The following is a 25,250-nucleotide window of genomic DNA, read 5'->3' as shown; positions in this document are numbered from 1 at the left end:
TAGGAAGCCATTGCTTATGTATATAATAAAAAAAATTGGGCACACCAAGTATTTCCATATTCCATACCAACTGTAACTTATGAGAAAGTGTAAGTAATCAATATTTTTCACGCCTCAAATCAACCAAAAACTAAGATACATACACATTTCTTTTGAAAAATTCCATCTGTATATACGATAGAATGAATTTTGCCTGATATACTGTACAACTGTGTAACCATTAAGTTGCCCGGAATAAGGATATGGATTGAATGATTATTCTGAGGTTCATTCCTCACAATAATCATCGGCCGGCACTTCCTCCTGCTCTTCATCGAACTCACCACCGTCTTCAACGCCCACCTCCTGTTAGAGAGAAGAAATTTAATAACAGTTTATTTCAGCTTAAGGCGAGTCGATAAAAAATCATAACATAATCGTTTGAAACCGTTTTTCCAAAAACCGCCAAGGCCACTCCCCTCGTCATGCTCATTCCAATTTTTAGGACCTATCTCCTAATCCCTGGTGCCTGGAATGTAGAAGTTGCCGCAGATACCGCCAGAAACGGCCGATCTATTTTTCGAGAATATACAAAAGCTTTTCAGACCTCTTAGCATGAATTTTCATCGTAAACCTGAAGTAAAATTACTCGATGAATTTTGTAGGAAAATTTTAGTTCTGCTACCGACCGCCAGGGGCGCGTTCATATTTTTATACAAAATTACTCGATGAATTCTACTTTACGTTCAGATGAAAATTCATGCTAAGGGGTCCGATTACCCCTAATTAGCTTAGTTACTACAATAAGGACCATGTTTGCAACACCCCACTGATTTATCGCTGCCACTTTCCCATTCATACCTCGTACTGCTGATACTCGGAGATGAGGTCGTTCATGTTGCTCTCGGCCTCCGTGAACTCGAGCTCGTCCATGCCCTCGCCCGTGTACCAGTGCAGGAACGCCTCCGGGAGAAATAGTAAGGAATTAGTGTTTATTTTGAGGAATACAGTAGGTAAACAGTTAATTTGCCGCGACCTCCTTGGCGAACCAAAAGGAAGGTTTTAAAAAGAAGTAGGTTTGAATAGTTCGCCAATTTGATTATGGCATAAGTAGGGATGTCCTAGAATCCAAATTTAATCAATATTTCTCATTGACAAAAGAATAAAGAGAGGACATGCCATATCAACGAAAAAAATGCGCTTACCTAAACTTTGGTGTCAATTAAAATGGCGGCTTTTTTCTTGAAAAATGTAAACAAACAAATTGTTTGACAGCTGAAGTACCTTGTGTTTGGATGTCAATCTTGGTCAATCAACATGGCGACCGATCGCAATGTTGTAATTTTAGGCAAAGACAAAACTACTGTTGTCCTTTTTTACGTACGATAACACCAATAAGTTAAAAAGAGACGACGATATATTTTTAAGTACCGATTTTTATGCCAAGTCCTCTTTATTCTTTTGTCAATGATATTTCTAGGTTTAAAAGCAGATCATAATATATGCATTTAGATCAAATTGAGATATTTATGTTATCTAGAGATGAGGTCGTTCATGTTGCTCTCGGCCTCCGTGAACTCGAGTTCGTCCATGCCCTCGCCCGTGTACCAGTGCAGGAAGTAGTGCAGGTAAGTGCAGGTAGTATCTCTATTTAGTCTGTGGCAGGAACGCCTCCGGGAGAAATAGTGAGGGATTAGTGTTGGTGGAGTTATTGAAAAGTTCTGTGTAAAGACTCGTTTTCTATAACCTCCTTAGTGCTTACCAAGAAGGTTGTTAGATTGGATCATTGAAATGTAAAGAAATTTCCCGCTAAAGCCCCATCCATACGCTTGCTGTTTGTCACAAACACGGCAAACAGCAAACAAAGTCACAAACACCAACCACAATCACCGAACACAAACAGCCATCCACATGCTCGGCGAACGCTCATAACATTCCGAACCGGCAAACACGGCGGACGACGAGCTATTACTTTCGGGTTGACATATTTTTATTATATAAATTAAAGCAAGAGAAAGAAAAAAGGAAAATAAGAAGAAAGCAAAGACGATGATGGGATAATAATAATAATTTAAAAAAAATATTAAAAACTTCTTTTTAATTATTATTTTATAGGTATTATAGTTTTTAGTTTATTTGAAATAATTTTTAATCAAAAGTAAGATGCAAATGATACCAAAAAGTCCTACTAATCAATACGAATCATTCAAGCCTAAACACGAGGTAGTTGCTATATACCGTTGAGGAGTTCCCTTGACTGCCTTCCGTTTCCATCATCAGATCAGCTCAAGGTCACCATCATATTTTTTTGTTACAAGAACTATATTTATGTTTTTAATTTCATTAGAATCGGTTAATATGTGTCCAAAATGGAAATTCATACCCTGTTTTTACCCCTTTACCCACCCTTAGGGGTGAGATAAAATTCTGAAAAAAAAATGGGACCACTTGGGAGCTCAACCCAATACAAAAAAAAAAGAATTTTCAAAATCGGTTCATAAACGGCGGAGTAATCGGTGAACATACATTAAAAAAAATGCGCGCCAACGAAAAAGTGTAGCAAGTTGATACGTCCGCCTCCCGCAATGCTAGCGCGCATACTGATCGCTGCCAGACGTGTGGATACGTAGCGAACTGTTTGCCGAACATCCTTTGATCTGGCAAGAAAAACCGACACCGATGCCGAACACTGGCGAACACAAACACAAACAGGCAAACAACGACAAACACCCATCCACACGTCAGTGTTTGCTGTTTGCTGTTTGCTGTTTGCCATTGTTCGCCGAGCGTGTGGATGGGGTATAAAACTATTTATTTGTCTATGATTGAAAGTTGAAATAGTGATGTACTGAAGTGCGAATCGATGAAATTTATTCGAATATTTATGAAGTAAAAAACTATATTTCTAAACGTATACTGACTAAAAATAATGTACTTTATAGCCTTATGGTGAATCAAATAAAATCCTGACGAGTACCTAACATCAGGGGCGTATTTAAAAATTACGCGCCCTGGGCTTCTGTAGTTTTCCGCCCCATCAAGGAATGAAAGAAAACAAAAAAAAAACATTTTTTTTCTGTGTACAAAACTAACAAAGCCAGAGCCTGCCTATAGCAGTCAGTGTAGAATACCAACCGATCTACACAATTATGTATAAGAACATTGAGGTGATAAAAATAATTTATTTCAAAATCAAGTTGCAATTAATAAATACATAACAAAATAAAACTAACTAAGCTAAACCGGCCCGAGACATAATGCCTCTGCAGCGGAACCAGCGGTTACTGCGGTTATAGGCCTACATGGGATGGGGAAAATGTGCCATCGCACGTCGCATCCCATAACACGGACCGGCCCACTTCGGCATATACCGCAGGCACGCCAGCCGTGACGAGAGTTCTACGGACGATGTCATTTAATTGCTTGATGCCGGGAGAGCCTCCCCGCGCTGCGAACACAATTCTGGATGGAGGATGGAGGCCATGCCGGCCTAGCTTATCCACCGTTGCTCCACAAACGCACGAGTGTGGCTCACAAATATCGCAGCCCAGACGTAGCGCCACCGCCACACGCAGAGAATCGTCATCCAGCAACGTCCCCATTTGCGGCGATGGCAATGCGTGCAGCCGTAGCCGCAGCCGTGCGAGCTCCGCGCCTGCCAGGAGCGCATCTTCCGTGACCCGGCACATCTCTTCATCCCAATCCCATTGGCGCTGCGGCTGCTCCGGCACCGTGCCGCTAGGACACGGTACCCGCCACAATTCAAAGGCCTCGTCTGCGTAAGGAATGTACAACTCGTCACCATTAAATGGTAGGATACGAGTGACTAGCTGTAACATTCCCGACGAAGAGGCCAAAAAGCTGGCAACTCAGTGTCCTGCAAACGACGGATGCCCAGACCACCGTGCCTAATTGGAAGCGCTGCTTGACACCACTGGAGCTCTGTCATATTGCTATTAATGATACCCCCCAAGAGATCCTTCAAAAAGATTTTTCTGGATAGACGAGTACATTTTAGAACGTTTAGAAATAAACTTGTGCAGGGTGACTGAATTATGCATTTTTTTTTTCTTTAGGTTTCCTTCAAAAATATACCGAGGCGGACAAAAATTACACTATTCCACCAATTTAGAAAAGAACAAAGGCCGGCTTTCATACTTTAAATCAAATTTCTTAAGACATGAAATCAATATCTGGAAAGATGGAGGGCCGTTCTAGGCTTACGTCCTAAAATATTGTTCTATACTTTTTTAATCCTCCAACCTATAGCCCAAGGCGGCCTACCGGCCGCCCCTGGGCCGCCCTTCGCCGCCTGCCGCCCCGGGCTGTAGCCCTTTTAGCCCTAGGGTAAATACGCCCCTGCCTAACATGTGAAATGTGTCCTACTGTTAGACAAAACACCATTCTTTGAAATTTTAAAATAAAACTTACCTTTCTCCGGAACATGACGACGAACTGTTCGGAGATGCGCTTGAAGATCTCCTGTATGGCGGTGGTATTGCCGACGAACGTGGCGGCCATCTTGAGCCCGCGCGGCGGCACGTCACACACCGCCACCTTGACGTTGTTGGGGATCCATTCCACGAAGTAACTGGCGATATTAGGGATTGGTTTAATTAGTTGTAGATGAGGGTCTCATGGGCCTCAGATAGTCTCTTTCTCTCTTTCAGATAGTCGTCGAGAATAATTTGTATGCATTTTACTGATGTTTGACAGCTAAGCAATGCTGCTTCAGGATTGTTTTATGCTAATTTGGCGGTGGTAAAGCAGCTGGATTTTCTTGAGGTGCAAGGCTCCGGGGTGCAATCTCAAGGCAGCGATTTCATAAAGTATTTGTAACTAGTCAGCTATTTATACGCTTGGAAGTCACATATACCTGGAGTTATGGTCCTGTATAGACAGCATCTGTTCATCCACCTCCTTCATGCTCATGCGTCCGCGGAAGATGGCGGCCACGGTGAGGTAGCGGCCGTGCCGCGGGTCGCACGCCGCCATCATGTTCACGGGGCTGAACATCTGATGACGATATTATAGTTAGGATCAAGTTACTAATGTATCATCATCAGCCGAAAGCAGTACTCTCTCAAAGCAGCCACCAGATGCGTTATAGCTTTCCGCACCAAATCATTACCAGACACCTTTCGCAAGTCGTCACCCCATCTAGCCGGATGGATCCATTTGCCTGGTCGCAGTCTCGACTTCAGAACACGTTTACCCCATAGTAATTTATCAAGGAGACAAAAATTTGGACTTATGATGGCTGGTTGTAGAAGTGTGGTGCATAGAGTTTGAGACGAATTCGTTACATGGTTCATCTATTTTGGTAACTAGGTATATAGGTAATTTACCTGTTGCGTTAATTCGGGAACCGTGAGAGCTCTGTAAGCTTGACTGTTGCGAGCTGTTAGTGGGGCAAAACCTGAAAATGGAATAAGTTAATCTTAGATTTAAAACCCAAACGTGATATAGGTACCTACTAATAGTAAATCATCATCATTTAATACTATTATCCTTAATCAGGGACATAGGGCTAGCAGTATCTTCCTCAATTCGGGTCGGTTTGTCGCTGGATGTTCCACCTCTTTGTCAATTTAGAAACAGACAGATCCACTGCACCTAAATGTGGTACTCATAAATACGTTAAGTACCTATTACTTTATAAAATAAGGAAAACTATTCTGACCTGGCATAAAGAAGTGCAATCTCGGGAAAGGCACCATGTTGACGGCGAGTTTCCTTAGATCAGCGTTCAACTGACCCGGGAAGCGCAGACACGTGGTCACTCCGGACATTGTGAGCTGAAAGGAAATATTCAATAATCATTTTATGATGATAATGAGTATGCATTTTACAGAGTAGGTAATTAGACCCATAATTCTCCTTAAGTCTTATTAGCAGAAAAATTTAGTCCGCAGCCCGCTGTATATACCTATGTCGCAGTCATCGGGTCTGCTATTTGACTGAATCTCTAGCTCGTTCATTTAGGCCAAACGTTAATAATGAATAATTTTTATTTTATTTTATTTTATTTTACATTTGAGGAAAACTTACAGCTATTAATAGTTGCATAGCAATTGTAAAGTGTAACTAAAAGCCAATGATCAGTTTTCACTGATATACAACTTAATACTATAAAGATCACAAGATTGTACACTCATACTTAATTATGCTAACAATAATGTAACATAGTTTTTGTTATTAAACGTAAATATAGTAATTTAACTATCTAAATTTTAACTCAATAACTAACTAATTAATAAATAATTTCTATAGTTTTTTTTTAAATACATTTAAAAGTAAATATACCAAATACTTACCTATACAATGACATGAAACAATTATACAAAGCAACGTGCACGGCTTAATAATATAATAATAATACACTACTACTGCCGCTACGCCAAAGACGACACGAAATTGCGGATAAAAATTGCTTTGACCGTTTCCAAACTACTGCCAAATATATCGACCTCGCTTGAGTAGCAGAGACTGTTAATTGCATTACTTGCTCGTAAGGAAAAGAAATTTTTACGGAAATTAGTGCTGCAAGCAGGTATGTGGAGGGTTTTAAATTTCCTGGATGGTCTGGTTGGGACATGGAAGTTTACCATCTGGAGCAGCTCCGGACAGTCTACGTAACCTCTAATTATTTTAAAAAGGAAAATAACGTCTGCTACTGTCCTACGGAGTTTAAGGGGAAGGAGATGGAGGCGTTCACAGCGGTGTTCGTAGTCGGTGTAGGGAATCTTAAATTTAAATCCGATGTAGCGTGTGAACTTCCTCTGTATCTTCTCCAGCCTATTTATGTAAACATCGTATTGAGGGTTCCAAATCTGGCTGGCATATTCAAGATGACTTCGAACATACGCACAATACAGCAGCTTTACAGTCTTCATTGATTTAAAAGGCTTAGAGGCTCGCATAATAAAACCAAGAGATTTGGACGCTTTACTTACAATATGGTCAATATGCTGATCAAATAGTAATTTACTATCATAGGTGACACCTAAATCACGCGATGAGAGCGCCCTTGCTAAGTTTTGACCTTTGATTGTATAAGAAGCTTCGAACAAATGTCTCTTTCTAGAAAAAGTAACACAGTAGCACTTGGCGACATTTAGGTCTAACTTGTTACTCACGCAATAGCGGTCAAGTCTACATAGATCCTCTTGCAGACATAAGGCATCAGCAGCATTATTGACGACCATAAATACTTTCATGTCGTCTGCAAAAAGTAAATATGAGGAGTTTTTAAAACAGGTGTCAATGTCGCCGATAAAAACAATAAATAGTAAGGGACCTAACAGAGACCCCTGAGGTACTCCAGAAGGGATATTTCTCCAAGCAGAAGTGTAACCATTAAGTACAACCGCCTGAGACCTATTGCTAACATAGGATGTAAACCATCTGAATAGATTACCTCTAATGCCAGCAAGATGAAGCTTGTTCAGGAGTAAACAGTGGTCTATTCGGTCAAAGGCTTTACTGTAATCAGTGTATATTGCGTCGACTTGATCACCGTTATCCATATTACTTGTAACAAAGTCACTAAAAATTAAAAGGTTAGAGACCGTGGATCTTTGTTTAAGAAAACCGTGTTGGGCTGGACTAAATGTATGCTTCAGAGCGCTGTAGAGCTGCGTGTAGATAATGCGCTCCAGGATCTTAGACAGTAGACACAGTTTGGATATAGGTCTGTAGTGCTCGACGCAGTCTTTGGAGCCCTTTTTATGAATTGGTGAAATAAAGGCGGCTTTCCAGCGAGACGGCATAATACCTTCATTGATACAGCGTTGGAAGAGTAATGCAACCGGTACACTTAATTCAGATGCACAATTTACTAAGAAAACGGCTGGTATGGTATCAGGCCCTGCAGATTTGGTCAGATCTAATGAACGCAGTAGTCTCTCAACCTCAGATGCATTGATTTCCACTGAGCCAATATCGCAATTTGAGTTAGAGGGGGCTATATTATTAAATAAGTTCTGTTTAGCGTTGCTAGAGGAAATATTACTATTACAGTGGTTCAAAAAAGTTGACTGAAAGTATGATGAAAAAAGTTCGCTAATACCTTGGCCAGCGTCAGAAGTTACACCATCAAGAGACATGGAAGAGGGAAATGTACTATTATTGTTTTTACTTTTTAAGTACGACCAGAATGCCTTAGGGTTTGTTTTAATAGAATTTTCAATGTTTGAAATATAGGCTGAGAAACAATGTCGCTCGGTTTTATTGACTCGGTCTCTCAGAAGGCGAAACGATGATTCGTCTGATAAATTTTTGTAGTTTTTAAACTTTTTCAAATATTTGTACTTTTCTCTAACCATCTTTATGAGAGAGCTGTTATACCATGGAGGGTACTTTAACCTAGACTGACTATGGGTAGGAATGTAGGTGTCCCTTAAATCAAAAATAAATTTATAGAACACTTCAACCGCGTTATTTAAATCAGCTGCGCTCAACAGGATGGTCCAGTCCGTCTTACTCATAAGTTTATTTATTACTGAGTAATCCCCACGGTTGTATGAATATCGTTTGTGCGGAACACTAGCTAACGGTTTAAAGTTACCGAATGATGCATTGATACTCAGAGCCTTATGGTGGGGATCCTCGGGCACCAGCGGGTCCAAACAGGCCTGCACCGACACCGCGCGGGTGCACAAGACCAGATCTAAGATACGGCCATGAGCGTTACGGATATCACAGTACTGTTGTAGGTTGCAAGTATTAATAGTGTCAATAAAATCTATCATATAATCAGAACATAAATTACTTGGTATAAAACCTTCATGTGAAGGGGACCAGGTTATAGAACTCATGTTAAAGTCACCTAAAACCAAAAAAAATATCCGTTTCATTGTCACTAATAACGTCTGATAATTTGGTGAGATAGTTATGTAACTGCGCTGTAAAAGATAAGTCTTTTTTATCGGAGCATAGGTACAGCAGACAAAGTTGGATATTAGGTGACCCACCGCGCGGCCGTGTGTCGGGGGAGCGAATCGTCACCCATATATCTTCGGCTGAGGACTGATATTCCACCCGCCGAGATGCGTGGAGCTCACTCTTAGCTGCGATCATAACCCCCCCGCCCCTGGTCTGCCCAGTAGCTGCATAGTCGCGATCACGGCGCCATACACAATACCTTTCGTCAAAAAGTTCACCATCTGATATGCCATCCAGCAGCCAGGATTCTGTTATAGTTATAATGTCGTAGTTATTAAGTCTAACATTGTGTTTGAAAATATTAGTTTTAGTACGAAGTCCACGGGCATTCTGGTAATAAATACATAAATTACTCATGGGGATAGAATATTACAACAATAGCTTAATAAACACACACTAACGTAGGTACTTAGTGTTATTATTAAACTATAACGCAGAACACTTAAATACGTGTAAAAAATAATTAAAAAAATATCGATGTAATTCACAACTAAAGTCGGTAAACATAATAATATTATAGTCACAGTTCGGCAAAACAGCATAGTACACCACAAAACATCAAGTACGGCAAGTAAGCTAATATAACATGTAATACGCAATGCAATTGAAGCTAATATACTATTGGCATGATTTGTTAAAAAACAAGTAATGGGCGAGCGGCAGCAGGTAGCGATTACGAACAAAAGGGTTTCGAGGCGAGCACAAAAGATAAGAAGCGGCACAAAAAAATGGTCAAGCGATAGGCAGACAGAGGTTGCAAACAATTTGGAACAATTACAAATATTTACTATGAATAGAAATAGTGTAATTATATGTATAAGGTAACTGACTATTTGTATTTGTTTAAATCATTTAGTGATTTAATGACCAAAACCGGAGACATTTCATTTTTTCGGACATGGATTTTCGCATGTTTTACCCATACGTATTGCCAATTTTTTTCCTTCGCCAGTAACTTAACTTCATTTAGAAGTTTTTTGTTACCTGACGATAGGTGATCATTAACAAATATACGGTGATCTGAGTCAGCAAATCCGATGTCAGAGGCTAGTATATTTTTCTTCCCTCTGGCCGCTGCAATGAAATCCTCCTTAATGTAGCGATTAACAAAGCCAAGTATTATCGATTTATCTTTGCCGTGAAAGGATGGGATGCGAGAGACAAAGTTAATGTGAGACTTAGAAATGCTGAAATTAGTATGCTCACCAAGTGATTCGACGATCTTAAAAAGATTTTCAGTGCTTTTCAGTGGCACACCCTTGATCTCCACATTATTCATTCTCGACCATTGGTCTCTCTCAGCGCTCTCCTGTTTCAGCGAGTCTACGGCTACCTGTGAGACCTCCACCATCTTCTTGACTTCCTCCAACTGGCCAACACGGCCGCTTAAGTCATCCAGCTTGGTCGCGAAGTCGTCCACCTTGAGGCATGCGAACTCGCAGCTTTTAATGACCTCTTGCATGTTGGTTTTCAAGTCATTGACATCAGCAATAAGTTTGGGCAGTACATCCAGCTTTTGTGTCAGTAGGTCGAGCCGACTGAGGATCTCCTCGAGGGCACCATCGTTCCTCTGCAGAGATGGACTCGGAATCCTCGGGGACGAGATACGACACTTCGGACACTTCCATGTTGCTCTACGTTCGGACCCCAGGTTGCGGTATCCCCTTTCCGTAAGGTTGGAACAGGAGAAACACAAATCCTTGTGACAATTAGAGCAATTGGCGCCGTCCCCAGATGTCGTATTGCAGTCAGCACACAACATGATTTGATTAATTATTGAATGTAAAAGGTTGACAGCCACTGATTTTTGCTAGCAAAAAGACGAGCGTTCGGTGCTACAACTTGTGAGCGACTGATAAGCGTCACTAAACGTCCAACTAGTTAGCGAATTGTAGCCTAGCCGTTTGAACAGTGCGGATGTAAAATCAGTCAGGAGATTGAAGTTTAGTTCAATTACAGTTTCACTTTGGCCTTTTCCTTCCCAGCGGTGATTGGGAAGAGTAAGTACTTACTTAACACGTTCACGGACAATTGATGGTTGCAAAATATTTTGATATGACACCTAAAAATCCCATACATTTTATCGTTCCGCCTTGAAACGTATTGCCGTATCTCAACATATTTTATTTATGTAATGTGACAGTTACGGCCATAGACGGTATCGTCTACAAGCGGTCCGCCACATCATGCATATCCAACAATGCGTATAGTGACATCAACGGCTACAGGCGGCAGCCGCCAGTTTTTTTCAAGGACCGAATCATTTTCAAATAGGTTTGGATGTTTTTCAGATACAAAGTTCCACTTTTAGCATGCTATTTACAATAAATAAAGCTGATATAGTAAGATTAAACAAAGGGGTCCATCGACAAAAGCTAAAATTGTCTAGTTCCTCATTACAATTATATTATTATGTTCGCTTTTCTATGTTCCATTTAAGTAATTATAGTATTTGAATCGAATAGGTAGGTATCCTATATGCAAAACAGTATAATATTTATTGATTTATTATTAATTTACCTCGTAATTTGCCACAAAAATTATCAGACTACCACCCGTTCTACACAACATATCCGCGACGCGCGCGCCGTGACACTAACTTCTGGAAGGTTATTTTTATTTGTAACGGTTACGGCGACAGGCGGTATGTCACTATAAAGTTCACTTGTGTGTGTGCAAAAGAAACCCCGACAAGTTCTTTGTTATGACACCTAGAAACAAATGAATTAGCACAATACGACACTAAATCATGCATCTCCTGTTAAGAATACGGAAATGATACGGCTGTTGACGGTTCGTCCGTTTCAATCAATAGAAGTTGGACGGCCACAGGCGCGTAGTCATATTACAAGGATACTTAATTACGGCCCTCGACGGATTATCCGTGAACGTGTTAAGTAAGTGATACTCATACTCACAGAAACCAAATGATTCAAATCCCCGTAAGTAGGCGAGCTGAGCCGCAGCGTCCGGAAGCAGATGTCGTACAGCGCCTCGTTGTCGATGCAGAACGTCTCGTCCGTGTTCTCTACGAGCTGGTGCACGGAGAGTGTGGCGTTGTAGGGCTCCACTACTGTGTCGGATACCTGGTGGAATGAAGGATGATGGGTTTGAGGAAAGTCTTGGAAATCGGCAAGAGTTTTTTATAGTCGCCTGATACCTACAAAATAACACACACATTTAGGTACAATTCAAGATACGATACCAACATAATATCAGACCACCTACCAACTATGCATAGAATAAATAGACATAATAGGGTCATCAATATGGGCGATAACATAAATAAATACTTGCAGTAATGAATTCCTCTGTTGAAGCCAACCGAATGGCTATTAATAGGTAGGTACCTACCCTAACTGACACTGGTGCCGAAGGTCCTTGGTGCGAATCTCATAGCCTGGCTGGGAAAACATAGTTCAAAGAGAAATAATAGATTCTAGGTCTTAGAATTTAGAATCTCTTCCAGACAACCCTCGACACCTACCTTAGGCGAAGGCATAACACTGAACGTGTTCACGATCCGGTCGGGGTACTCCTCGCGCAGCTTGCCCAGCAGCAGCGTGCCGAGCCCCGAGCCCGTGCCGCCGCCCAGCGAGTGGGTTAGCTGGAAGCCTGAGGATACATCAGAGGTCTTATAGGTACAAGGTGTTAAAAAACAGTCAGAATTATGGCAGTTTAATTAACCCGATTTCAATCCCTTTCGGCTTACTTTGACGAGTTATACAGGATATTGGAATAGTGACGAAGTAATCCGAAAGGGATTCACATCGGGTAAAACAACAGACTTTGATCAGTGATATTCACCTTGACAGGTGATATTCACTGATAAAAAACCACCCTGTATTATTATGTAAATAGTTACATGTCTCCCTAGAAGTATTTACTCTACTTAATACCTACCGTATATGGAAACTAATTAAAATGTAATCAAAATAGCTATCTCTCACCCTGAAGACAGTCGCAAGCCTCAGACTCCTTCCTGACGACGTCCATAACTGATTCAATCAGCTCGGCGCCCTCAGTGTAGTGGCCCTTAGCCCAGTTGTTGCCTGAAAATTATATGAAATTCATGTTTTATCATCATCATCATGATGACATCATCATCAGCAGTGGGACACTAACTACAGAGGCTACCTAAAAAAACACCATCATACAATATCATGCACTGCTGGACAAAGATCCCTTGGGCATTCTCAATTAACCGGCCAAGTCAAAGCCTCCATTCAAGAACGCGTCCGCTAAAACATATAGCGTGCATATAGTCACTCTGCCAAAAATAACAAACCTATAACCAAAATAAACGGCAGCATTTGCTGAGTCTGAAACCTTTTTGAATAAAAAAAAATGCATATACACTTTATACACTAACCAGCGCCGCTCTGTCCGAACACGAAGTTGTCCGGTCGGAACAGGTTCCCGTACGCGGAGGAGCGGATCGCGTCCATCGTGCCCGGCTCCAGGTCCACCAGCACCGCGCGCGGGACGAAGCGCTTGCCTGGAACAGTGGTTACCACCATCGAACATTAGCAATTAACAATGCTTAAGCAGCCCCCCGTTAGCTTGTCAAATCTGAGGTAACTTGTATGGCTATGACAGGCGAGCGATGCTGCTTATACATTGTTTTTGCTAATGTGTCGGTGGTGATACGGTTGCAGTTATAAATACCCTAATTAAACCTACCGAGTAGTATTCTCGGCTGGCTTCGCTTTATTTGATCAAATAGCATTGCTTTCCGGTATCGGAATGGGTGGTTTACAAATTAAATTGTTTTTACAAATTACCTACGTTGGATAACTTTGATGACTGTTGACAATATGCATAACGATGCATTTATTAATAGCTATCGGGTTCTAATATGAATGTTCTGTGCGCCTAGTTTCAAGGGAGTGCTTACCGTCCGAAGCCTCATTGTAGTAAACTTGTATCCTCTCCAGCTGCTGGTCGCTGTCCCCGATGTAGTGCCCCTTCGGGTCGATGCCGTGTTCGTCTGATATTATTTCCCAAAACTAAAAAAAATATTTAGTTAAATTAATAAATTCACGAATAAAGTTCAAAACTAGAAATAAAGTTTATTTAAAAAGTTGTTGTCACATCACTATTTACTTACTTTACTTCCGGTTTAAATTTAAAACAAAAAGCGCGAAATGCGTCTAAAAAGTTCGGATATTATTAGATTTTGCAAACTGCCACCTCCTTCGTTTTGTGTTCTTATTAAACTTTTTTAAAATAAGTAAAATCCGGCACTGACCTTCGATCCTATCTGATTGCCACATTGCCCCGCCTGCAAATGCACAATTTCACGCATTTTCAGCTTATTTTCAGTTGAATGAGTCCACGCGTAAAGTTCGAAGCTGTTTCTCGTAACCGTGTGGGTTTCTATTTTTGGCGCGAACTGCGTAGGCGGAAATTTGGCAAGTGTTTGACAGGAAGAGTGGAAGACATACTGAGACAAGTTGAATGAGCTTTTCAGATGCACATTCTGCATAAGCAAGATAATGTCTTTTGGGTAAATAGGTAACTATGAAGTGTGGTTATGTAATATTAGAGCAATGAGTTATGTTTCCCTGATGCTGGCCCCATAGCTATAATAAATTAATTAATAAATGAACAATGCTAAAATGGTGTTTTAATGCCATCTGCCGGCTACCAGGCGCGACTGTATAATTTTTTACTATTCCCAGTGGGGACAGACCATGGTATTGATTTTATTCTGCCAATTTGTTGCGTTCCGTTCCTATTTTATAACGTTAATTTTTAAGTTTTTAATAAATAATCCAATCCAATGAGGCGTTTGTTAAAAAAAAAAAAAGTTCCCTTTTGGAGAAATAGATGGCGTTGTCTGGGGTTGTACCAACTTTCAAACCCTCAGAACACACTCAGATCACAATATGTTATTCTGTGAGGCTAACTAAATGTGAAAGTGACGTAGGTAGGTAGAATTGTATAGTGCCACAAACTTATCTGTTCCGGTGACAGCGAACTAAATTGATCCATATCTCATTAGGTACTTACTAATGAATTGTATATTTTAAAACATTAGATGGGTTTATTAACACCGCAAGAGCGAAATAACAATACGAGCAAACTTAAAATATTATAGAATTAAGAAATATTAGAGATTTATTGAGCCGTTTGTGGCACTATAGTATTATTTTCTCTATGATGTCGATGTCACTGTTGCTTCAGCGTTCAGTGCGATTGTGCGTACAGCCGTTCTTTTCAAGTTTTCTCAGTTTCCTTGTGTTTCTCCTGTATTAATTGAGTTGTAGTTGAGCTATCTGCTCCTCCTCCCTTGATACTGTAGAGTTAGTGCACTTGAGATAGTGACTCTTTTGAGATAGTGACTCTTGTGAGATAATCAGTTCTCGCACGCAGCACCCGTTCAAACGGCGCGCATAGAGAAAAGAACACTACGTGACGTAGGGATGTCGAAATAATATCGATGTATCGATATATCGATATATTTTTATAAATCTATCGATATTTTCCGACGATATATTGTAAACCGATATATCGATGTATCGATATAAATAATCAAGTATCGAAAACATATCAAAATCGATATATTTTTCATTGACAATACCCTTTTGTTTGCGTCACAACGCAATGCGGCGATGCTAGCTCGCAACCGTGTACCAAGCGAGAGTGTAAAGGGGTCATCACACATGTCAATACACGACACTGGCACAAAGTGAAAATAGTATTTTTTAATAATAAAGGAATTTGATTTCGCAAGGATTTATTCCTATTAAGCTACCGATATATCGATATATCGATATTTTTTATTCGATATATCGATTTCAGTAACGATATAAAAGAAAATATCGATATATCGAAATATCGATATTTTTTTGCACTTTCGACATCCCTAACGTGACGGCGCGGGTAGAACTATTCACAGAATACTTAGCACTATCCCAAGCCACATGCAGTCTGAGCCTCGGAAGGATGGCTCGCGCTACCACCCGACATTTAATCACAACTAGTGAGTTCTTATTCTGAGTTTAGTACTCTTTGCTCTCTATGTAATTTTTGATAGTTGGTACACTGCGTTTTCACGCCATCTATCGGCTTACCCAAAAGCTCAACTGACAGCTGTCAAGGAAAACGGCTCATTGCATTAGATGTTTCTTTAACATTATGATGTTATAGAGTAGGGAAACATTTCCCCACCGTTTTATCATCGAAAAAAGAAAAGTGTTTTAGTAGATTTTTCTGTCGTGTTTGTTATGTCGTAGTAAAACGGAACGCTGATGACATTTTGTAATCCTTGGAATCCTTAGATTGCTTGGCTGCGTAAAATATCTAGATTTTATTGTATTTGATTGTGAATAATCGCATCTAATGTCTTAATTATTTCAAATAATCAACTTTCATGTGCTATGCATGTTATAACTTCGCTACGCAGCCTAGCCATTTCACGGACGGGAATCAATTATAGATTTAGTAATGCCCTCAGGGAATAATTTGTTCCTCCCAACATTTTATGGCGTTTTTGTGTAGCTTCTCACGTATTCGATAGTGTAAATGGAAGCGAAAGGGTGTCCAAAGTGACTTATTTATTTGTGGAGCATCAACACATATAAAAACGTAAGTAAAACTCTTATCAATGGTGTTAAAAATTCAAGCATTTTTATAGCAGATTTTCCTTGAATCAGATACTTACATAGGTATTTTATGACGTTGAGTGGTTGGTAAATTGGTGTGTGCATTTGTGGGTCAGTGTGAAGGAAAGGGTGTGCGGGACTTAGAAAAATTTTCGATTTTTTTTTTACTTTTAAATTTCGGTATTTTAATAATGGGGGGTTACTTATTATGTTAATACAAACATATTATGTCAAATAAACTTTTCTCTGGAATGCGTATTTTCGACTCTATTGACACTTTACTTTTAAACCACACCAGGGACTCTGACAAATTTTTGAATGTTTTCAAATTTTTACATATTTACTCTTTTATTGATGAGATATGATTAGTTACATCATTTCATGAAATATATGTGAAATAAACTTTTCTCTGAGATTAGTAGTTTGCCTGTTATAATGTTTCAAAGTGTCGCAGGACTTTTTTTGTGATGTCAATAGAGTCGAAAATATGCATTCCAGAGAAAAGTTTATTTGACATTATATGTTTGTATTGACATAATACATAACCCCCCATTATTAAAATATCAAAATTAAAACATTAAAAAAAAAATCTTAAATTTTGTCAAGAGTCCCTGGGTCAGTTTTACCAGTAAAGTGTGGACTTAGAAAAATTTTCGATTTTTTTTTATGTTTTAATTTTGATATTTTAATAATGGGGGGTTATTTATTATGTTAATACAAACATATTATGTCAAATAAACTTTTCTCTGGAATTCGTATTTTCGACTCTATTGACATCACAAAAAAAGTCCTGCGACACTTTGAAACATTATAACAGGCAAACTACTAATCTCAGAGAAAAGTTTATTTCACATATATTTCATGAAATGATGTAACTAATCATATCTCATCAATAAAAGAGTAAATATGTAAAAATTTGAAAACATTCAAAAATTTGTCAGAGTCCCTGGTGTGGTTTAAAAGTAAAGTGTCAATAGAGTCGAAAATACGCATTCCAGAGAAAAGTTTATTTGACATAATATGTTTGTATTAACATAATAAGTAACCCCCCATTATTAAAATACCGAAATTTAAAAGTAAAAAAAAAATCGAAAATTTTTCTAAGTCCCGCACACCCTTTCCTTCACTCCAACCCATTTGTGTAAACAAGAAATATTATTATGTAGTGTATAGTATACAATAGTATAGGTATTAAGTATCTTGATAACTTAAATTAACATAATAGTGTGAACATTGTTTAAAACAACCTTATCACTATTATTTAGAATTTACCTAAGCAATACTCAATTGTTTTATTTCGGATAAAGTATGAATAGATGTGTTAATAACAATCACTTACACTAATGTTAGTAACTTATACTAAAGTTGCTGTACCCGCGAGCTTTGCTTCACCTTAAAAAGTTATCCAGTGGGATTTCCGCAATAAAAAGTAGCCTATCCAGAGTGTGGGTCCAGTGTGGTGGGAAATAGTCCAAGCTTAGGAAGGCAGTTTAGACCTTGGGGATATGCACAAAGGTTCCATTCGAGAGAGCCAGGTGCAGGTACTTACACCCTCACAGAGAATAGAATAAAGTGTGGGTATCCTATGTTAATCCAGGGTGTCAACTAACTCCATACCTAATGTCATTACAATTGTTTCAGCTCTGACATGAAGAAGTAACAAACATACATACTTACTAACTTTCGCCTTTTTAATATTAGTAGGATACACTGTATGGTGCTATTGCCTGCACTTTATGCCCTGCCCCTTAAGAGCTGTAATGTATCATCAACCAGTTATTGCTTGTTAGTGGAGTTTCATTGCCTTTAGCCTACAGGGTGTTACAAAAGGGGGTGCCTCAGAATTTTGAACATAGTCATTCAAATGTTGCAACAACCTGTATACTAGTTAGCCATGTGGAATGCATGGAATAAGTTCCAGAGAGTATCAACTGTATGTTATAAATAAGATATTATGGTGTACCCAGTTTGGATCAAGTACACAGTGGATCCAGCACTCTTTTATAATTAGGCTGGATACCAGGTGTTTGTGCTGGGTATGCGCTGCACAGCCAACAAATTTTCAAAAACAAATGTCGTTAACTGTAGTCCAGTTAGAATTGAGATTGATTTAGAAACTTACAAAGTAGGAATTATAATTTATTGAACCTATTAATTAAATCTCCACTTTGCACATCTACAAGGTGCAGGTTAGTGCAAAAAAAATCTGTAGAAACTTTTTACTGAAATTAAAGTAAAGTAAAGTAAAGTAAAGTATTGTTTATTTGCATGAATATAGGTGTTACATAAGATGTTACATTAAAATGTCAATAAATTAAAAAAAAAAATCACTATATTCTACCATGCAGGCATGCAAATATTATTATCTAATTACAATTATGTCACTATCAGTATAAAATTAAGATCATCAAATATTATTAATTATATATTATATTATTTCTAGTCAAAATTGTCGTCTAGGAACTCTTGCAAACTATAGTAGCATTTGCCTATTAGTAATTTCCTTAATGTTAGTTTGTACAAATGTGTATTATCTATATTTCTAATGCATTTAGGTAGCTTATTATATATTTTCGGAGCCATACCAAATATGCTCTTGCTAAACAGGGTGGTTGAGCGGACCGGAGCACACAATTTAGTGTCTCTTTTACTTTTAAGTTTATTGAACAGGTTTAAATTAGACCTAACGAATACGGCAGTTTCAAAGATATAAAGTGATGGTAGGGTCAACACATTATATTTTTTAAAGTGTGGCACACAGCTGTCTGTTTGCTTAAGTTTACTTATTGCCCTTATGCAACGTTTCTGCGCTTTAAATGCCATCTCTTTGTGAGTCGAGTTTCCCCAGAATATTATGCCATATCTTAGTGTAGAGGCCACAAATGCATGATATACTGCTAATAGGGCAGATAGACTGGCTATTTTAGCAAGCATGTATAGAGCATAGGAAAACTGACTAACTTTTTTGCAAATTTGTTCTATCTGTGGCTTCCATGTTAAATGAGCGTCAATGTTTAGTCCTAAGAATTTTGTTACATTTACTTCGTTAATTTTTTCATCATTATATTGAATGTCAAGTTTCTTATGTATTTTATTGTAATTGTTGGTAAATGTCATAATATGTGTTTTACTAAGATTGATAACAAGATTATTATGTTCAAGCCAATCGATAATAGTTCGTAGAGAGTTATTTATTTCAGTTTCATAGTTGTTTGGGTTTTGACATTCAGCAATCAAGGTGCTGTCATCCGCAAATAGGACCATAGGATGTGACACTGATTTAGGCAGATCATTTATATAAATGAGGAACAGTAATGGCCCTAATACACTACCTTGCGGTACACCATATTGCACTGTTCTAGGTTGTGAAGAATAATGAATTTCTGTTTTAGTTTTATGACATATTTTTGAGACCTGCGTTAGTTGTTGTCTGTTGTTTAGATAGCTTTTAATGAGTTCATGTGCATTACCTCGGATGCCATACATATAAAGCTTTTTCATTAGTATATTGTGGTCAACAAAGTCGAATGCTTTGGTCATATCCATATACATGGCCGTCACTGGGATTTTCTTATCTAAATTCGTTACTACTTTAACCAGAAAATCATATATAGCTAGGTCAATTGTCATATTTTGTCTAAAGCCCTTCTGTTCTTCAGTAAATAAATTCTTTTTCTCAAAGTATTGGTTTAGGTTCCTATAAATTACTTTTTCAAAAACTTTTGAGAGTATAGGTATTAACGCAACTGGTCTATAGAAATTCATATTTTTCCGATCACTCTTCTTAAATACTGGCTTAATAATAGAAATTTTAAGCTTTTCTGGGAATATCCCCTTCTCGATAGAAAGGTTTATAAGATAGCTTAAAACAGGTGATATGACTTCTGCTACATATTTTAATACCTTCGTGCAAATTTTGTCATGACCAGTGCTATTAGTATTTTTTAAGTTCTTTATTATTAAATACACTTCATAAGGGGTGGTAGGATTCAAGAACAAAGAATTAGGATTTAAAGTGATTCCTACTGGGTTAATTTGATTAGTTTTCTTAGTACATTGTTGATTTACCTGATCAATGTAAAAATCATTGAAGGCTTGTGCAATCTCTTGTGGATCAGTAATAAGGTGTTCGTCAATTTTAATTTGTTCAATGTAATTTTTATGGTTATTGTTATTATTATTTTTTGTGTTATCATTTATTATTTTCCATGTAGCTTTAGATTTGTTTTTTGATGTTTTTATATTGTAATCATTTTGTGATTTTTTAGTCATGGTAATAATTTTTTTAAGTCTTTTAGTGTAGTTTTTAAATATTTGTTTGTTTTCTTGACTGGGTGACTGTCTATATTGCCATAGTAGCTGTCTCTTTCTTTTAGTGCATAGTTTTATGCCCTTTGAGATCCATTGTGGTCGCCTATGGCTCGATATTTTTACTCTTATAGTCGGAAAACACAAATCATACAACATTTTAAATAAGTCATAAAACTCATTGAATGCAGCATTGACGTCATTGCTACTGTATATCTCAGTAATCTCAATTAAAAATATCATTTGTGGCAGTGTGATACTAATCTATCTATGTATATTAAAATGCTGTATCAGGATAGATTTTTGTGGTGCTAGGGAAAGATCTATGTCCAGCAATGGACAACAGTTCTAAATAATGATAGGAGATTATAGATAGAATATTTACATTTATGTGAAAAGTGAATGTTTAATTGGGTAGTTAGATCCTACTGCTGTGAAAAGGTCCTTAAGGTATTTGTTTAAACTAGTTTAAAGAATGTTTCAAATTTATCCAATGAAAATACATATATTTTATATCTTTGTGTTCTTGCAATGTTCTAGAACTTTGAATCAAATAAAAAACTTTACACAAAATTTACTAACCAAACCCATTATTTCCAGGTCCAAAATGAACATCGCAAATATACAACAACAGTTCCTCCAGTCACACCCACTGCAGCATCTCCTACAGCCCCCGCCCTCGCCCCCCGCCCCGCGCCGCGCGTCCCCACCCCCTGAGACCTCCGAACCACCCCCCAAACAGGACCAGGCGGGAGACACTGGACCTTTCACAAGCATCACTGACCCTAATCTAACCGCTGAACAACGGGCCATGTACCATTCGGTATTAAAGACTTGGAAACCTGGATTGTTTCCTAAAAGGGAGAAGCAGTTTATATGCAATAAGTGCTTTAAAGAATTCAAGAATTACCAGAATTTATATCTGCATACAACACGCGTGCACTCGACAGAGGCGTCGGCGGTCGTGTGCAATTTGTGCGAGAAGACTTTTAAGAATAAACACTACTTGTATATGCATAGGATGAACAAGCACTATTCGGATTCTGAGAGACGTTTGTGCCAGTTCTGTCTTCAGGAGTTTCGGACTGGGAGAGCTTTGCACATGCATATAAAGAGAATACATCCAACTACATTGCCAGAGCTGAAGTGTGCTGAATGCGGGAAAGAATTTAACATGCCATACAAGCTTCGCTACCACATAGAGCGCACACACAACGCTGATCGGGAGAAGTTTCCCTGCCCGATCTGCCATAAGAAGTACAAAACTGGACTGAATTTGACCCAACACATTCGTTCTCAGCACACTGAAGTCGACAGACACCCGTGTCTCTTCTGTACACAGACTTTTAAATCTAAACATCACATGAAAAGACATGTTTTGAACGTCCATCCGCCGTTAGAATCAAAAGTGGCATGTCCGCAATGTTTGAAGGAATTCAAAAACGACCAATACCTCAAAGAACATATGCAAGTGCACACGGTACACGAAAAAAAAATCCCGTGTGACCAGTGTGATAAATTATTCCATTCTGACTTGCGGTTGAAAAAGCATAAGAAGATAGTGCATCCAGTTGGCCAGCCGAAGTTTCGGTGTGAAAAGTGCGATAAAGAATTTGCGCACGCTCACTACTTGCGTCGCCACAATAACTCTGTGCATATCGAGAAGAGGGATAGTGACTCGACGCACGAGTGTGAACAGTGCGGGAAAACATTTAAACTGTATAAGTATCTGAAGAATCATTTGAGGAGGCACCAGCAGCAGCAGATGAAGCAGATCTCTGAAATGGTGAGGAGTTGTTATATTTTACATTTTACTGAAATAATACACGAGTTGCTGCACCTTCATTTATGTTCAACAATAGATAAGATAAAAGTATAAACAAATTTTGTATCAAAAAGGCAAAAAACCACAAGAGTGTAACTAGGAATTTGTTGTTTTTAAAGTTGAACTAAAGTCTCGTCACAGTAAAATGACCATCTTTAGCATTTGAGATTCTTCACTTTTTATGTCACATCATGGCCTTTTCCGTTTAAGAGTAATTCAGTGCTATGTCACTGGAACTTTTTCATTGCTCGCGAGTGTGTCTGTATAAACTCTATTCAAAAGATTTGTGCTGGAGTAAATGTAATAGCGATCCAATTCCGTTTTAAAGATAAAGATAAGATAAAAATTCACCACACACCAAAAATACACAAAGAAATACATACAGCAAACAACAAATAAAACAAAAGAACTTTTTTCCTAACTTTATACACTGTATATTATTATAATAATATAATATTCTAAATAAACCTATCTGTACCCTCCAGGTAATGGCAGAGAACGGAGAACCAATCCCAGTGAAGAAGCGCCGAGGTCGCAGGAAGAAGCAGCTGCAGGAGTTTGAGTTCATCAAGTGTGAACCTGTGTCTAGTTCTGATGAGTCCGGGAGCAGTTGCACGGATAGCGAGTCCGAGTGAGTGGACAACAGTGGACAAACTGAGCAATATTTCCGTAACAAAACCTGGATAACTAGGACCTGTATAAATGGGTAACTTCTAAGGCACTCAAGTCAGATTGGTCATTGCTAGTACCAATAGCAACGCAATAAAACAATTTCAGTACTCGTTTGTTTAAAAAATAGACTAGTAGTTCATCAAGTGCGAGCCCGTGTCTAGTTCTGATGAGTCCGGGAGCAGTTGCACGGATAGAGAGTCCGAGTGAGGGAACTGTACTGTAGAATACTGGACAAACTCAGCAATAATTCCCAAATGGAGTGTTTCAGGAATCTATCGGGTATATACAATATTTCAAGAAACTAAAATTACAAACAAAGAAAGGATTTTTGTAATATTTGTTCTTGGTGCAAATAAAGTGTATTGAATGGGAGATTTTCAACCATAGACAAACAACCATAGATGACTTCATACTCAACAGCACTGCATTTTTTTTAGCCGGCATCTAAAAAAATGCAGTGCTATTGAGTATGAAATCATCTATAATCTATGGTTGTTTGTCTATGGTTGAAAATCTTCCATTGTATTGTATGAAAGTTTTATCAGGTTCGCTTTTTTAGGATAATTATTTTACATAATGATCATTGATAAAATTCCTCTCTTTCTACATGAATATTATATGTAATATAGAAAATTTTATACTTAAGATAGATTACGTAAATTTCAAATAAGATTTTTACTTTAAAAAAATCATAGCCAAATATTTTTTCTGTAAATGAATGTCTTTATGTGTATATCAGTGATGGTGTAATTCTGTGGATACCTAGATATAATTAGTTACGTTAATAGAAGGTATGTATGTAGAAAAATATAGATATTTGATACTAAGGTCATAGAAAAATGGTATTGGAAGCCGAAAAGGTACCTATGACTCAGCTAGTTATTCTAAACAACTGCTGAAAACTACAAAAAAACGATCCTAAATAATTTCTCATGGTTCAGAATGATGTGTTCTGTTACCTCATGTCAAGATTGTACACTGTCTACTGACTGGGTGCAAATAAGTTCATCTCATAAGGTGCAATAGGAATAGATCCACAATTTTATTATTAGTCCTACCTAATACTTTGTTAGTTACACCATATTATTATAATTAATTAAACATGATTTATGTGACCGGTTTAATAATAATCAATAAACTTTTGTGATATTAATTATATGATAACGTTTAAAGGGAGAGGGCATTTGTCTTTGTATATTTTAGTTACAGTATGTACAGGTTAGGATAAAAGTTCATCAAAATTAAGGTGCAAATAGACTGCTGATGACATGCTACCAATTTTCACCTTTAGATGTATACAGGGTGTTGCAAAATTGGTATACTAAGCCGAAACCTACATGTGCAGCATGGTATATCTAAGCCCGAAACTGAAATCAGAAATTTGGAAATTCGCGAATTTTTATTAAATTTTCCATAGTAAAAAGTCACGTGACCAACAAAGTTTCTATGGAAAATGTTTTTTTTTTTTCGCGAATTTTCAAATTCTGATTTCAGTTTCAGGCTTAGATATACCATGCTGCACATGTAGGTTTTGGCTTAGTATACCCTTTTTGCAACACCCTGTATAGCATTGCAGTAAACTTTTTACAACCGTCTGTACACAATAGTATATCAAATATTTGATGTTGTAGATAGATAATTTTCATAGCTATAGTTTCAAATTTCAGCGGTCTTAAGATAAAATAATTTATAATCTTATACATATATTTACTTAAATACATTCTCATATTTCTATAAAAATACCTATTAGAATTTCATGTTTTACTGTTTCTAGTCTAGATAAACATGTTGTAAATATATTTCTTGTTGTCGATATGTTATGTTTTTTATTCATCATCACGACCCATCACTTCCCTACTGCTGGGGCACGGGTCTCTTTCCGATGAAGGAAGGGTTTAGGCCTAGTCCAC

At 38.1% G+C, this 25,250-nt stretch overlaps 2 protein-coding genes across 2 annotated transcripts; one reads left to right on the top strand and one right to left on the bottom strand.

Annotated features, from left to right (window-relative positions):
* Nucleotides 1-834: 834 nt before the first annotated feature.
* LOC105395490 (tubulin beta chain) lies at nt 835-14,342 on the bottom strand. The gene is made up of 11 exons (XM_038116404.2): nt 14,177-14,342; nt 13,823-13,934; nt 13,298-13,423; nt 12,876-12,977; nt 12,413-12,540; nt 11,844-12,011; nt 5,663-5,777; nt 5,328-5,398; nt 4,856-4,995; nt 4,411-4,570; nt 835-942 (listed from the first exon to the last, which is right to left on the bottom strand). The coding sequence occupies exons 1-11, from the start codon at nt 14,231-14,233 to the stop codon at nt 835-837; spliced, it is 1,287 nt and encodes a 428-aa protein (XP_037972332.2). The 5' UTR covers nt 14,234-14,342.
* A 1,861-nt stretch (nt 14,343-16,203) lies between these two features.
* Nucleotides 16,204-23,337, top strand: LOC105390418 (zinc finger protein 557). The gene is made up of 3 exons (XM_048623864.1): nt 16,204-16,518; nt 21,444-22,629; nt 23,154-23,337. Exons 2-3 carry the CDS (start codon nt 21,451-21,453, stop codon nt 23,301-23,303), a joined length of 1,329 nt encoding a protein of 442 aa, XP_048479821.1. The 5' UTR covers nt 16,204-16,518; nt 21,444-21,450; the 3' UTR covers nt 23,304-23,337.
* Nucleotides 23,338-25,250: the final 1,913 nt, after the last annotated feature.

This window comes from Plutella xylostella, chromosome 11 (assembly GCF_932276165.1).
Source record: "Plutella xylostella chromosome 11, ilPluXylo3.1, whole genome shotgun sequence".
NCBI classification, from domain to species: Eukaryota; Metazoa; Arthropoda; class Insecta; order Lepidoptera; family Plutellidae; genus Plutella; species Plutella xylostella.
This window is presented reverse-complemented; position numbering and strand designations above follow the sequence as displayed.

Coding starts and splice junctions, on each gene's coding strand:
- LOC105395490 (XM_038116404.2), bottom strand. CDS start 14,233: ATGCGTGAAATTGTGCATTTGCAGGCGGGGCAATGTGGCAATCAGATA. Junction 13,424..13,822: donor CTACAATGAGGCTTCGGACG/GTAAGCACTCCC, acceptor CCACTGTTCCAG/GCAAGCGCTTCGTCCCGCGC. Junction 4,996..5,327: donor TTCCCGAATTAACGCAACAG/GTAAATTACCTA, acceptor TATCGTCATCAG/ATGTTCAGCCCCGTGAACAT.
- LOC105390418 (XM_048623864.1), top strand. CDS start 21,451: ATGAACATCGCAAATATACAACAACAGTTCCTCCAGTCACACCCACTG. Junction 22,630..23,153: donor TGAAGCAGATCTCTGAAATG/GTGAGGAGTTGT, acceptor TGTACCCTCCAG/GTAATGGCAGAGAACGGAGA.